The sequence below is a fragment of the Sabethes cyaneus genome, chromosome 2 (assembly GCF_943734655.1).
Source record: "Sabethes cyaneus chromosome 2, idSabCyanKW18_F2, whole genome shotgun sequence".
In the NCBI taxonomy this organism is placed as follows: Eukaryota; Metazoa; Arthropoda; class Insecta; order Diptera; family Culicidae; genus Sabethes; species Sabethes cyaneus.
The window spans coordinates 215,647,409-215,663,045 of record NC_071354.1 but is presented as its reverse complement, the minus strand read 5'-3'; the positions used below and the strand labels follow the sequence as shown (position 1 = coordinate 215,663,045).

The following is a 15,637-nucleotide window of genomic DNA, read 5'->3' as shown; positions in this document are numbered from 1 at the left end:
ATTTCCATCAGATTGCGCCACTGTATATACGACGCCTCGCTTTTCATTTGACATTTACTCACGTTTCTGCTTTGCACAACTGTTCGCAACAAAATGTTGAGTTGCATTTTTTCAACGACCGTGCGTCAGCGTCAGTACTCGGTACTTATTCGTTCGGTAAGCACGCGGAAACAGCTGAGATTTGTATGTAGGCGATTCGTTGAGTGCGCAGTTGTGCAAAAATTGTGACGTCTGCTCTTTTGTGTGACCTGAGTTGATGGTTTCAAAATATCGAGTGAAAAGTGGCCACTGTTTGGCTTTTTATTGGGTATTTAAGCTGAATTAGTGTTTTTTTTGGCGGTGGGGATTGTGGCAAAGAAAGAAAATCAAACATGAATAAAATTGACCAATTTATTATGTGGACAGTGGAACGATAAAAGTGAAGGGAAAGATTTTCACCCTTTCTTGTATTATTACAAAAATTGGCATTCGCGTCACTGCTTCTCGAATACGTTTCAAGGTTGTGCTGATCGATAATCCCGTCAATGTGCTTTTTGCGAAAATGTCCATTTATCATTCTTATTAAATTAATTGATTACGTATTGCATGTTATGAGGAAGCATGATGTACATGTTATCTCTATCATCTAAGTGATCGTAAATCATTCGTATCGTTTAGAATCTGACAATTAATATTTATTAATAATAAATTATATCTAGAAATTCTACTTTCAATCGAATGTTATATGATCATGCAAAGGTTGCGTACATTTATTTTCAAATACCTACCATTGGCTACCAATATTGAAATTAGTAACTATTTAATTTTGTTGCCTGATCATTCTTCAGAGCAGCAGTCGTTGACTTCATTCTTCAAAACAAATCAATATTGACTGTCCTATAAATATTTTTCTTGCCCGTGCTGATACCGGATAGAGGGAATAAAAATGTTTATTACTGAATGAATAAGTTAATGACCTCGACTATAGCGTAATCGACATTATGATCGTATTGTGTTTTATTTAAAGGCATATGCAAATATACGCCTCCAATGAAATATGTAAACCAAATAGTGCATGAGTTATTGCTGGCTTGACGACATCGGTGAAACCATCTCATCGGTAAACGAAACGCCGTGTTATGACACATGAATTGTATGTAACCTTAATCTTGGCCTACTATCTGAAAATTAACCGATCAGAAAAATTAGTGAGGCGTTTTCTGCACATTTATGAATGTATGATTTAAATATTTTATTCAACTAAAAGTTAAACGGCAAGTGAATAAAAGTGTTAAAAATGTATGAAAGTGCCACCTAACTATAACAAAGACAGATTCTCTGTAAAATAATTATACACAAAACTGTGTATAAAAGTAAAAAATAATTGCACAAGAGAAAGGAAGAATAAAATGGAAACTCACCTAACCGGCGGCGGAGGCAACGCACTGGCCATGATAAATAAGACCCTGATGGCCACATTGGCACCGAGTGCGTTCAGCAATGCTTTGGAAGCCGGGGAATCTACTACCGCAGCTGGACCGTCCCCGGAAGGTGACCATGACGACGATCAGACAACAATCTCGATGGAGAATCTGTATCCGGCGCTGGTCCAGTGCTTTGCCATTATCATCTGCGGGTGAGTGTTGCTTAATTTATTTTCTATACTTATTCAATTGGTCAAAATTGATATTTAACAAGAAAGTTTTTAAAAATGCGGAATCGACGGTAAAATTGCGATTGTAACCATTCTTTTCGTTTTGAATTTAAATACCAATCAGAGTGTCGAAAACACCAGAAATATCAACGTAAATTTGCTACTTTCTCAGCGATTGCGCACTTTTGGAGAGTACCGTTTTAAATGCAAACATCAATATTACGTAGACTGAGTTTTATGACTGAATCAAAAAGGAATATCCTACACAATACACAATAAATACAATGACAATACAGATGAGAAGGTAATGGTTTCATTAGACGTGACTGGTTCCGAGCATACCAGTAATGGAACTTTGACTATTTTAAAAGACTGGCTGCTTTCCCAGCACATTTATAGTAATTGGAAAAACAAAATTAAAAAATATTCAGCGTAAATCAAGTTATGTGTAGAAGTAAATTATTTCTGATTCAGAGGAAAAAATTTTAAACAGTCGAAAGGTGCACCCATGGGAAACCCCCTTTACCTATTCGATGTGCGCTCTTGATGGCAAATATACAAAATAAATTGAATGAAACTATCCTACCATACCGGTGGTGGCAATGCGTCTTGCATCTTTTTTAAATATTAATAATATTCACAAGGACATTACTTTTACATTCGAAGTTGCGCAGAATGACAGATTCCAGATCCTATACGTTGTTGCCATAAGAAAATTTTGAAGTTTCGAGTTTAAAGTTTATAAGAAGCCCACGAAAACTTAAAGAGTTATATCTAGCACTTCAAGCAATTCTTTTCAACGGCAAAATGGCGTTCTTCCACCGTATGATCCCTCGTACCTACGGAATTGTTGTTCCTCAGTACAGAAGCGAAATAAATCGAAATGGATAATCCATTTTTGAAATTACCAGGCTAAATGGCTATGATAGAAATAACATTCAAGCCATTGTTGATAAGAAACGTAAGATCGAGTGTAGAAAATCATTGTCACGATAACAGACAATCTGAAAAACATAGCTGGTGAATATGATACGGTATTAACACACCAACTTCGTCTAAAATTGAAAAGATTCGTCTTACCTATTATTTACACCAATAGAAATAACCAAAGCAAAACTAGTTCGGGATCCACTAAAGACAAAGTTGACTTGCTAAAGAACAAAGAACATAGCTTTGATGAAGATCATCCAACAGTTCCAACTCCTGAAAACATTCATCTCGCCCGCTCAATTACACCGTGTAAATTAGAGAAAGCCTTGAAATATATAAGCAACAATCCTCTACACTTCTCAACGATAAACCGGCAAACCATTTTTCGTGGCTCTTCAAATTTATTCCTAGCCATCTATCCCTCGAACTTATTCGTCTAGATGAAAATTCTTTATTAATCCAGTCTTGGGTTACCAATAGCCTTTCGAATGTTCATACTGCTATACTCAGGTCTCGCTAGGGTTATCCAGGAGCGTATTCTAGAGCTCCTAAGAAATAAGGAATTCCAAAAGAAGCTCCATTAAATTCCATCCCATTCAACACCATTCTGGTCCATGACTAATATCCTTAAGAAGAGGACAAAGTCCATCTCTCCTCTTGACTCTTATGAGAGCTTAGGCGATGGAATTCTACCGATCAGTCTAAGTGAAAAAACGGAGGCGCTGGGTCAGCAGTTTGTAATGTCTCACAATTTAGGACAAAAGATTGTGATCCCACATAAGTACTCTGTCACTAAGGGAGTCGCCGAGGTTAATCGATCAGACAGCTTAGTACAGGAGAAAGCAAAAATCACCTCACACGAACTGATGAGCCATACGAAGGGATCTAAAAACATTAGGGTCTCCGGTTCTGATAACACTTGAACTACACTTGAACAAGTGCACTAACATGCAGGTTTCAGGAGGTCTAGATGCTCTGACAGACTATTTTACGAGAAGAATTTGGATCAATTTGGCTAAAACGCAGGTATCCTTAATAGAACTATCGACAATTGTAGCATATTTACTCACCTGGTCTTTGGCGAAGAGCATGGCAAATTATTTTTAATTTTTTTCACTGAGTTGAACAAAGTTGGAATGTTTCCTACCTGTTTTACGTTATTTACCTTAGATGAACGTTCAATGCATATCTGTGACCTTAAACTACTGTTGATAAGTAACCTAATTATTTTCTTCCTGTTATCTAATGTCAATAAAACAGCAGCTTCCTGACATTCTAGTTTCCCTCTCCGGATATGAACAATACCGCCATAATGCAGAAAAAAAGCATAACTGTGGAAAATTCTGCCATAGTTATATAGTAGAGCAAAATAGTTTATTTGCCAGAAACTGAGAAGAGTAACCAACGGCGTTGTTTAGTTTCTCCACAGGTTGTCCCTCTTTTATATGCAGCAAAATTAACTCGTAAGCTATAATACGATTCTACGTAATAATTACTGTCAGTCTGTTTTACCAGTTAATACTGACAAGCTTAACTTGTCAGTATTAACAGGTTAGACAAGCTCAGTGTTTAGACGTGTGCCGTAGATGAGTCTTGTCTTAATGTTATTCAAGGCATGTCGGAATTGGAATTAGAGTCTTTATTTCAGAAGCTTTCCGCCCGGCGGGCGGTGTTACTTCACCTCTTTCATGCCATATCTTACGATACATTTTGCATAATTTAGAACAGTATGACAAAGGATTACTGCTGAGTTTCGATTTTCTCATCAAAAGAATATGTTAAATAAGGTTTAAAGCCTGCCGGCAATTTATCACTTAAAAGACAATTTAAAGGCTATGAGTCATGAACAATTTTACTACGGCAGTCGTCTAAATGTACCGTAACGCGGTAACGCTGCATTGGATATAGTTTTGAAAAATGAGAGCGTTTGCTTGAATGTTATAGTCAACGGTTGCCACACCGAATCTAAAGCTCTCTACTATAGTCGCTGGATTCCAGTGCAAATCTAATCCAAGTGTGAACGTTGCTTTGTCTGGTCTGGAGCCTCTTTAGTGAGCGTTACTGATTTAGCGGTGTCAACATTGCCGCCACTGACTGAATTCAATCCGCACGGTAATTCATGCAGTTTATTCGCCGCCATCCGCTTCTAATTTGGTATTAGCTTGATGAATGAAAGTGTCTGACTGTCTACGTATGTCTGCCGTTGTCTGTCGGTCACTCCTTTCTCCATTATTGTCACCAGACTTGTTGATTAAAATTACTATTGGCGAAATGTATTTTACATCGGTTGTTATGTTGTCTGATTAAGCTTGGTTCGCTTTAAAGGACCAGTTATAGCAAACGATTTTCTTGTAATTACACAGGTCTAGGTTGAAGGACCTCAAATTAAATAATAATTAAAAGACATTAGGTATGAAACTGATTTGCTGCGTATATTAAAACAAAACAATGAAGCATACGACAATTGGTGAACGACAAAAAAACAAATTAGAGATACCGCTAGACGCAATCTTTTCAATTTTGTTAACTGACAAACCTTGGCAGTGCGTTCTTGAACTTGAAAGTTTCTTGGCACACGTTGGCAAAAATATTCTACGAAAGTTACAGGAAAAATATAGGCCAAAAGTTTATACGTATGAGATTTTATTTATTTCCTACCTTTTGCCTGATATTCTCAAGTGTGTGCTCAATGAAACAGCAAAAACATGATGACAAACAGTATCTATTTAGAGAACAGGCAACAAGTTGCTGTTATATTGAATATCAGTAGAATTCTCGACATTCACAAAAAGAATTTGAAGGATTTCCCGAGGTAGTAATTCTTGATAGAGATAATTTACCATTGCGTAAAAATTGTGTCATATTCCAAGGGATCATCTTCAAAAAAAATTATTAAAAAGTAAAAGCGTATCTCTTTACACTATCAGGGTGACCGACTTTAAAAAAAGTTGCAAAACGCACTAATCAATTCTGCTCAAGTGAAAGCCAAAGATGATAGATTTCTTCCCAGTAAGATATTATTTTTGCAGATGAGTTCAAATTGAACCCCTTTGGTTCAGATGGTCGTCGTTTTGTATTGGGAAAAGCCAAACGATGAAGTAAATGTAAAAAATCTGAAAGCGATGGTTAAGCACGGCTGGGGTGGTGGTAATTCGCAGCCCATACGAATATGGGTTTGAGTGGATTTTTTCATATGCTAATTTATAATATTTTGTCAGATAAATAAAAACCATTTTTCCAAAGCCAGATATCATACCTTAAAAACAACATCTGGCACTATGATTTTACATGAATACCATGTCCCTAAAACTTCTGTTAAACTTTCGAATGTAGCAAAAATTAAATCTGCAAGGTGCCGTACGAATACGTATTTGTATCACTGTAAGTAGATTAATCAGTCGGCAGTTCGCTTTTGAACCGTTCGATTGTCAATGAAACTGTTACTCAAAAATCTCCCAAACGGATTAGCTTTATTTACGGTTATGAATGAAGGTCACATTTAGCTCTAGGTTGTTTACCCATACAGCAGACATAACCAGTTTGTGCGAAATCGATCTTTCAGACGAAATGCATTGATTCTTAAGTAGGGACAGTCATCGATTTATCCGCATCGAACTAACCGTGATCTTAGGCGACGCGCGTGATTTATGTTCGGTGTTTCCCGACCAGTCATCGCTGCTGAATGCTACAAGTGTCCGGTCTTAGTGCATCGATATAAGCCGATGTCTTTCAATGCTAACCTTTTCAAGCAACTTCTGGTGCTTGTCGAATACGTTTGCATCAGTACAAATGTTTCGATAGTTGAATGTTACTGTTTTGGTTTATTTTACTTACATTAATTTAATATTCCCATATTTTTGGTTCGAAACAATGCAATGGAGGCTTAATAATCGCAGTTTACGGCTCCCTATTTGATGTGACTATCTATCCACAAAGAAATGTGAAATAATTACATCATAGCGTGACAATCTACCATACAGCATAACAATCATTCTTCCAACGGTTGTCGGTCGGCAGCTAAGTACTACTGATGACAATGCGACTATCGCACGATTCCTACTAATTTTCTCCAGTCGGCAACAAATGATACTCAATCTAACAATGCCTTACGTTGCGGGTGGGGTAGTGATAACTTATTGACTCGTACGTAGTACGAGCGATCACTGTTTGTTTAAGTAGGATGCCATAATTTCTACGTTCAGTTAGTATTTACAATGTATGGGGTACTTATGGTCCTGAGTTCCAACGTTTGTCGTCGCCTGTCACGTACCGATGATTACTCTCGTAATTTACACTGTTCAGCGGTGGGACAAATTCTGTACGTCATTTCCTAATTATGTCTGGATGATACAGTAAAAAGTCAAATAACAAATAACAGATGTTTTCAAACAAACAACACGCGCTGTGCAATCTACGACGTAGCTAAGTATATTTGCTTAGTCTGTTAGATCCAAAACATGCTCTAAATGCAGTGGAAAACCCACTATGCGATTCGAATGCTGTTTAACTGAATTTATTTGCCTAAATTATATAAAAACTAATTAGGAGTCAAGTATGAATTTGGATGTCAAACATCCAGTTTCTGGCAAACAGTGTCCAGTTTACGGAAGACCGATTGGAAACAGGAAAAACAGCATGCTAATTAAATTTCTGTCAAAGAAACTGAACAAGTGTTTAGCACGCTGCCGGTTAAGTGATTACCGTTGAGAAAATTTCAATACTTTTTTCTGCTTAACTGACTGAGTAAAAGTTTCATTCTCGCTCAATAAAAATGACCTGCAAAGCACTGGAATCGACATTCCGGAACATCCGTTACCGTTTCTACCGGAATCAAAAACCTCTCTTTTTCCAGTAATATGATAAATGCGATATCTAAAGTTCTTGGATGGATATTTGAACATATTTTGAATCAATCAGCATACTCCGGAATATCAGTCATCGGTTCAAAAATATTGCAAATGTAGCATCAAATCACACGATTTCTGAAATGTACATTTTGATGCCTTTTGAACTATTCCAAACGCTCCGGAACATCCGTTACCTGTACTATTGAAACACAAAATTGGTCGATTTTGATTTACGCTTTTGTTTAAAAAATGTACGTAAAAAACGCGTTAAAAACGATCTTAATGTAAATACCAATTGCAGCCTGTAAATTGACTGAGTCGCGGTTAATTTAAACGATTCCGCGTTTCATCGCCTGACTGTGCCTGTTCGCATGAGTGCATGACACTCACGCCGGGTATTACGTGGCCCTTCAGTCTCGGTTCTGTGTACCGAATTTTTATGATACCGAAAGCATAAACGGCCGCAACAGCAAAGTTTGAAGAACACACCATCGAATACATTGCTTCGAAACGAACATTGACCTACTTGCGATAAAATAAACTAACTTTCGAGTACAACGTTGAAAATATACAAGCAGAACGCTGCAAATATATGTGATAATAATGAGATAACTACCGACTCGTAGAGTATATCAAAATACAAACCATTCTTGCCTTTAAAAATAGTAAACAAATGAGGTGGAATAAACTAAATTTTATCTGGTTTGAGCTCATTTCGAAATGACCGATAATATGTTCTTCGTTGGGAAAAGTTTTGTGTTTTTCCATTTCCAGAAGAAAGCAAATCCTGCGCCACTGGTCCTTTAGTGAATGTCCTAACATGTATTCGGCTGGCGTTTGAAAGAATATAGAACGAAAAGACACTGGCATTCCTACTTATTAACCATCAATGCCGTATTTACGATCTGTCTCCAAGTTTATCGGTCTTAGGCTGTCATTCTCCAACCATCCCTAAAACCTGCTATTCTAGCAACCTCGTCAACAGTGCACATCCATCGGGTATCAGGGTCTGCCTCGAAGTTGTCAGCCTCTGTAGGGTTACCTGCTAAATATAGTATTTGCTAGTTGCTTATCCGGCATCCTTACTACGCGGCCGGTCCACTACCGCGTCTTCTGTGTTCGCTAGTGACTGTACCACATAATCTGACACGGCAATAGGATGTCTTTGATGGTGCTGTTGATCAGGATGTTTTTGACATAACTCCAGCTATGGTTATTGCTGGTGCCAAAATATTGAAGAACTCCTACACACCTGGTCCCGATGGTATTCCAGCTATTATTTTCTGTCACTGCGCTACTGCTCTCGCCTTGCCCTACAGTCGAATTTTGAACAAATGGTTTGAGCAGCGGAAGTTTCCTACGCTGTGGAAACAGTCCTACATGTCTCCCGTATTCAAGAAGAGAGGAAAGCGCGACGTAACGGTCTACAGATGCATTACAAGTCTTTCTGCTGGATCAAAGCCTTTTGAAATCATCGTCAGTAGTGTAACTTCTGAACAGCACCAAAAACTGTATTTCAGTAGCCCACCATTGTTTTTATGCCAGGGAGTTCTGTGTCGACTTACTTGATCGAAGTACCTGCATCTCACAAATGAATGCCGAAATGCAAATCGATGCTGTGTACACAAATATTAAGGCCGCGTCCGACACAGTAGATCATCAAATACTCTTGCACAGCCTCTATAAAGTGGGTGTATCTGATAGACTGACTTCATGGTTGAGCTCATATATTACAGACCGTACTTTACGTGTCAAGCCTGGATTCCACAGTATCACATGCTTTCAGTAATACTTCTGATGCCCCACAAGGCAGTAACTTGGGCCCTTGGCTTCTTGCCTTGTACTTTAACGACATTGCTATTCTGCTGGGTTCCGGATATACTGATATATGCCGACGATCTAGAGATCTATCTAGTTGTGAAATCTGTCGGCGATTGCCACCGATTGCAAACACTGCTGCACTGCTCTTCGCTGATTGGTGTAACAGAAACAAGCTAACAATAAGCATCGCCAAATGTGTGGTAATAACAATTTATCGTTGTAGTGCGTGTATCTCATTTGACTAACAAATAAACGGAGCTGTTCTCGAACGCGTCAATCGGATTAATGAACTTGCAGCTGCAGATCTTGTGGAGTGTCGCAGCAACTGAGATTTATCACAAAACTCGCTCGTGACTTTCAAGATCCGCATTGTTTGAAAGCATTGTACTGTGCATTAGTACGATCAATACTAGAAAACTCCTCTATCTTCTGGATGCCCCATATTTTGTGTTGGACAGCTAGAATAGAAAGTGCCCAACGAAGTCATATAAAAATGCAACCAAAATGTCGTCCTTTGTCGTCTTTTTGATGCCTTCCAAATCATTACTTGTTGTGTTTTCGGTGTTTGTTGGTTTTTTGACGGTTTTTTTTGCCACTTTTGCGGCAGTTTTGGCTTCTTTTCGTCGTCATGTTGTCGGCTTTCTGCCAAACATTCACCATTTTTTCATCGTTCTTTTGCATATTTTGTCGTGTTTTTGGACGCTCTTTTTTGTCACTGTTTTGGCGTCTTTTTGTCGTCTTCATCATATTCTCATGTTATTTCCGTAGTTTTTGGCATTTTTCGTTGATTTTCTCGGCGGCTTTTTGTCGGTAGTTTCGTTGTTGTTTTGGCATCTTTTTGTCGTCTTTTCTTCTTTTTTCACTGTCATCTTTCCGTTGTCGTTTGTCATTGTTTCGCCGTTTTCTATTGTCTTTTCGGCTATTACTGCAAATTTATCGTCATCCTGTTTACTGTTAAGACAATAAAAAGCTTTTTTTTCGTCATCTCTCTGCCATATTTCTGTCGTCTTTTCATAGTCTTTTTGCCACCATTTCAACGTATTTTCGTCCTCTGTTCGTCGCTTTTTGAAGTCTGCTTTCGGAATGTTTACCGCTTTTCCTCGAATTTTGCCTTTTTCATCGTTTTTTTTAGTTTAACTCTTTTAAACGGCTTTTTGTTCTTTTTATCGCTTTTGTGCGTCTTTACATCTTCATGTTGTTTCATTTTCATGTTATTGCCGTCGTATTTTTGTCGTTTTTCATTGTCTCTTTGTCAACCTTTCATTGTATTTTCGCCATCTACTCATAGCTTTGTAATTTTTTAATCGCTTTTTCATCTGTACGGCGTCTTTCCGATGTCTTAGACCTCCTGTCGTCTTTATTGTTGTGTTTTCTGAAGGCTTAAATGTTCAACAGTTTTTGAATATCGCGCGAAAAGAGTAAACTAATTAGGGCAAATAGAACAAGAATTTTGTAACTGAAAAAAATTTTCAACAATTTCTGTGAAGTTTATGAAAATCCGTAGATCTGGCAATGATAGCCACGACCGAGGTGCATTGATTTGCTACGGTGGGATATATCGTGGCATATGGATCGCCTTCTGTTAAAAAAATTATATCATATGTTATGTATTCCGGCTGATAAGACGAAGAGGGGCACAATGAGCGAGGTGGCCAGACCAGATGGAGCGAGATCTGCCGAGCACCAGATGCCAGCGGAATTAGACACCACAACCTGGAGATCCAGCGAAAAAATTCGGTGCCACCCGCAATGCAGTTCCAAGAGTTTGCGTCCACGAAGCTTTTAAGTCTTACTGAGCCAGCAAGCAACCACCCCGGTGGCGATCCTTTAAACAAAACAGTGTGTCCAGAATCCGTGCTCCAAAGGTTTCCGAACAAAACCAGTCAAAGTTCTGTCGCTTCTACATTCTATTTTTGGAACCTGACTTCTCTTTTTATCCGAGAGCCAGTGCATTATATCCAATTCTTTCTCTTTAAGCATTTTCAGGATTGAAGCTAAATAACTAAATTTTCCGGGAAGTGTAAATGTTTAATGTGATAAATCAGAAATAAGATGAACTGAAAATCTTGAAAAACTATCGACTAAGCGAGGGTGAGAGACGAACTCACAGCTCTCCTTTTAGTCTAAGATCAAGATTTTCAGTTCATCTTATTTCTGATTTATCACACTAAACATTTACTCTTCCCGGAAAAGGAAAAAGTAAAGTGACCTATAGTCGATAAAAGAAAAAAAATTAACTGACTTATATCTTTCAATTCTGCTCAACATGTGCGCGTTTGATTTGCACTGCATACAAAGTATTATAAACTTTATAAGTTTATAACTGTCTTAAATTCTTTATGACTGTTTGCAATTAATTAGTCGCGCAGAGACTACTGATCCGTATCAGTTGAACAATTGCTGGCATTTCCTGGATTTATTTTTTCGAAGTTTAGCGCCGTAGTAGTAGATCATAGATTGTATATAATGTTGCCCATTTGATTGGGGTTTTCAACGAAACATTCCAGTAAACTACAAGTTTATTTCAATAATTGAAATTAGAAAGAGATAGGTAGTTGCAAATTTAAAAGATTTTTTATGGTCTTTTTTCACTAGCATATAACAAGAGTGAATGTTTTTTCGTAATTTAATTTTCTTCGCTTACGAAACTGCTCATCAATTTAGATTCTTGTTTCAAATTCCTAAATTAACGTGATTCATCATAGCACTTTTCCGTTCTTCTTTCCCAATCTCTCGCAGGTATCTCGCTGGTCGGCTGAACATCATTACCAACACCGAAGCCAAAGGTCTCAACACCTTTGTCGGTACATTCGCCCTGCCGGCGGTGATTTTCCTCTCGCTTGCCGAACTAAACTGGAGCACGGTTAATTGGAACTTTTTACTCGCGATTCTGATTTCCAAAACCGTCGTATTCCTGGCGGTAGCAATCATCTCGCTACTGGTGGCACGACCTACCAACTATGGCCGAGCGGGGCTGCTCGCAATTTTCTGCACACAGAGCAACGATTTTGCGATTGGATTTCCGATCGGTAAGTTCTCTATTCGACTTAAAATAAAAATAAGCATTTAGTGCAACCTTCTTTTTCCATTGCAGTCACGGCATTGTACTCCAAAATTCACCCGGAGTATGCGTCCTATATCTATCTGCTGGCACCAATTTCGCTGGCAATTTTGAATCCAATCGGATATGTGTTGATGGAAATTTCGAAAATCAAAGCGAAAGCGACAGAAAATGAGGTAAGATATAATTGCCACGGAACCGAGCACACGTAAGCCGTCATTAGAGAGATCATGTGTGAGCTCTGTGCATCGCGTGCTTCATTAGAACTCTAATCTTAGATTCGCCATAACCGTGTGTGGCACTATAATATCTTTATCTTCGAGAAAATTACTTAAATAATTTCTGGCTGATTATTGTTTGTATGCATCATCAATTGTTTTTCCCATTGCAGGCTCTTGCCGCTCGTCGCCCTTCGTTACCACCCTGCTCACAGCTATCGGATACCAGCGGTTCCAGCCGCAGCCTATTAAAGGGCAAATTTCTAGTCATTATAAAAACCATCGAATCCGTATTTTTCAACCCGGTGCTGCTGATGACGGTTCTGGGTGTTGTGGGTGGACAAATCTTTAGCAACGGGCTGCCCGTTTTACTGTCCAGTATCCTGCAGGTGTTGGGCAATTCATTTTCCGCCACGGCTCTTTTCCTGCTGGGGCTACGAATGGTTGGCAATGCATCCACGCTGCAAGGTCCCGGTTTTATCCTGCCGGGTATTTTAATTATAGTAAAACTTCTAGTGCTACCGTTGGTGACTCGCCAAACGGTCAACATAATGAACGCCGGTGCTAACTTCTCCGAAACGACTGATCTCAGCACTTTTGGTTTCCTGTACGGAACGTTTCCCGCTGCGCCGGGAGTATTCGTCATTGCGTCGCAGTACAACCAGGATGTGGACTTGATCGCGACCAGTATGGTGGCCTCGACGTTCATAAGCGCTCCGCTGATGTTCATATCGGCAAAGATGATCACCATCACCAATCTGAAACCATCGGACTACCTAAACGAACTGGACAAGTTTTCGTTCGACATTAGCATCGTGGCCATTTGCTGTTCGGTGTGGATGTTGTTGCTATTTACGCTTACCCGCCGGATTCGCAAAATGCCACACCGGGTAACGAGCTGCTTGATCATATCGCAGCTGATTTGCAACCTCGGTGTGATCATGTGGTCTTCCTTCGAGCAAAACAGTGGCTGGAAGATGTACTTGCAGTTCTACTTTTTCACAATTGGCTGCTACAGTAGTCGTCTGTGGACCGCTTTTCTGGCGATTACGATTTTATTCCTGCAGTGTCGCAGTCTGTGCTTCGTACTTAAACTATGGCCTCTGTTTGTAAGTATTCAAGTGGATGACATTTGAGTTGCAACTAATGTTTTACCCTTCCATCAGATCGCTGCCGCTTGGGGTTTGCCGACGTTGATCGTGTCTCTACTGTTTCTATTAGACAACAAAAATATCACTCCAACGGAGAAACGCAACCCGAGCTTTCAGTACGGCAACGCACAAGCCGCTATCGCGGTATTTTTGCTGGTCATGTGCTTCATCGTCACCGTTGGTTGTCTGATTTTACACCAACGCTTCAAAAAGCGACACGAAAAGTATTTGACCCTATCCAGGGAAGTATCCTCGCCGGATACGGATAGCAGCACAATGGGCTCAAGCTCGGTGGCCAATTTGATTCAAGAAGAAATGGCCAACGGAACCACGGGTGAAACGTCAGGATCAACAGTACAACGACGAAGGCATTCGTTAACCTCCAGCGACGATGAGATTCTGCGAGGAAACAATCATTCAGATGAGTGCGGGGGAAGTAACGGTTGTTGCTCTAATCGGAACTCCGTTCGCACGGTGGTCGATATTGAAGATTTGCTTATTCAACGAAGCGTGAGTAATGATGCTAATAAGTAAGTGATCTTGTGCGTATGGAGAAAAGATCAGTTTTTAACTTGTCTTTTAATTTTTTAGTGAGGAATTAACCGCAGCCAATGGGATGTGCTCAGCTCAGTTTAATTGCCCATCGGCTTCGAAACAGCAATGCCAATCGCTAATCGATAGGTATCGCGAACAAGCCAGTGACGGCTTAGAACCGTTGGAAGTTGATAACGCCGTTGATGCACATCAAACTCTCAAACACATGGTTTTGCTGATTCTGCTACTTTGCTCGATGTTCGTTGGTTTGGCTCTTTCGGTGTGGACTCTGATAATGGAGGGAATGTCCGGAATCTATGTCGAGCTGACATTCCTAGATGCGTTCCTCAACTTTGGTCAAAGTATTATCGTACTGGCAGTATTCATAACTGACACGGGAGAGCTGCTGCTGCCGCTGATGAAATTCTGGCGTAAAATCTGGTATGGTGCGAACATGCTGCAGTTACCAATTTGGAGTGACATAAGTGCCGAAACGCGGCACATCTGTGACCAATTCACGACGCATCATTTAGAGAATTGTCGAAAGACAATTGCCAAGGACAAAAGGTTATTTCTTACCAGAATTTGGTGAAATCATTATTTAACTTCCACACTTACTTCAACAGGTGGCGCATTAAAGTTTACAAAAAAGTTTTCTACGGCAGCGCTTTCGTGGATTGGCTGCTAGAGCTGGGCCTGGCGAAGGATCGTTCCGATGCGACACATTACGCACGCCGCCTGGTGGACGGTCGGGTCCTGCGGCATATCAATAATGTTTACCATTTCCACGACCGCAATCTGCTTTATACGTTTTGTGATCGTTTGTAAGTTTATTGAATTTTACCCTACCTAGTTTTGTTTCGTAGTTTTAAAACCAATCTTCGCACTCGAACGAGAGGTGCTTCGCTTGCTATCTCGCCAGCAGCCAGTATTTCTAGAAATCTTTCAAATGACTACAATTTTAACTCAAGAACACATTAAAATGTTACCAGAAAATTTCTAGACGTAGTTCGAAGATAGTGTGCCAAGGGCTCTTAGAAAACTATCATACCAAAAAAATCGACGAAGCTGGAAAATATTGTGATTACTAGTTTTTGTATGAAATTCATTCATATATTAGTTAGTTTTGTTTTTGGTTAGTATTTTTTAAGTATTTATTGCTAAAATCTAAAAGAAAGCAACATTACTCCATTAGGGAAAATCAACTATAGGTGTGACAAAGTTACAATTTGTCTAATTAGTGCATATAACATATTGCGATATACAGTTACAGTAGCCTTCAAAAAGCGTATCTACTAGCTATAGTAAAGCTTGCCTAAAGGTTCTCAAGACAAATAAAATACCTGCAAAGTTTTTAGTCATCGTATCACCAAGACTTTACATTAGAAAAAAAAATTCTAAGTAAATATATTTTAAGGCAAATTATTTGAAAGTTTCTTAAT

The 15,637-nt window shown here is 39.2% G+C and overlaps 1 protein-coding gene across 6 annotated transcripts; it reads left to right on the top strand.

Moving 5' to 3' along the window:
* Positions 1-152: 152 nt before the first annotated feature.
* LOC128734789 (integral membrane protein GPR155) lies at positions 153-15,614 on the top strand. 6 transcript variants are annotated; one of them, XM_053829136.1, is made up of 9 exons: positions 153-307; positions 1,007-1,132; positions 1,247-1,615; positions 11,971-12,260; positions 12,326-12,468; positions 12,684-13,619; positions 13,677-14,191; positions 14,253-14,762; positions 14,822-15,614. In XM_053829136.1, the coding sequence occupies exons 3-9, from the start codon at positions 1,389-1,391 to the stop codon at positions 15,021-15,023; spliced, it is 2,823 nt and encodes a 940-aa protein (XP_053685111.1). In that variant the 5' UTR covers positions 153-307; positions 1,007-1,132; positions 1,247-1,388; the 3' UTR covers positions 15,024-15,614. The 6 variants fall into 6 exon arrangements, with proteins under 6 accessions (XP_053685111.1, XP_053685110.1, XP_053685113.1 ...); XM_053829135.1 differs by lacking the exon at positions 1,007-1,132; XM_053829138.1 differs by lacking the exon at positions 1,007-1,132 and having other exon boundaries at positions 1,189-1,615.
* Positions 15,615-15,637: the final 23 nt, after the last annotated feature.

Excerpts from the sequence above, each read along its gene's own strand:
- LOC128734789 (XM_053829135.1), top strand. The coding sequence starts at position 1,389 with ATGGAAACTCACCTAACCGGCGGCGGAGGCAACGCACTGGCCATGATA. Across the intron at positions 12,469-12,683 it reads CGAAAGCGACAGAAAATGAG|GCTCTTGCCGCTCGTCGCCC; the intron begins GTAAGATATAAT and ends TTCCCATTGCAG. Across the intron at positions 14,192-14,252 it reads GTGAGTAATGATGCTAATAA|TGAGGAATTAACCGCAGCCA; the intron begins GTAAGTGATCTT and ends TTAATTTTTTAG.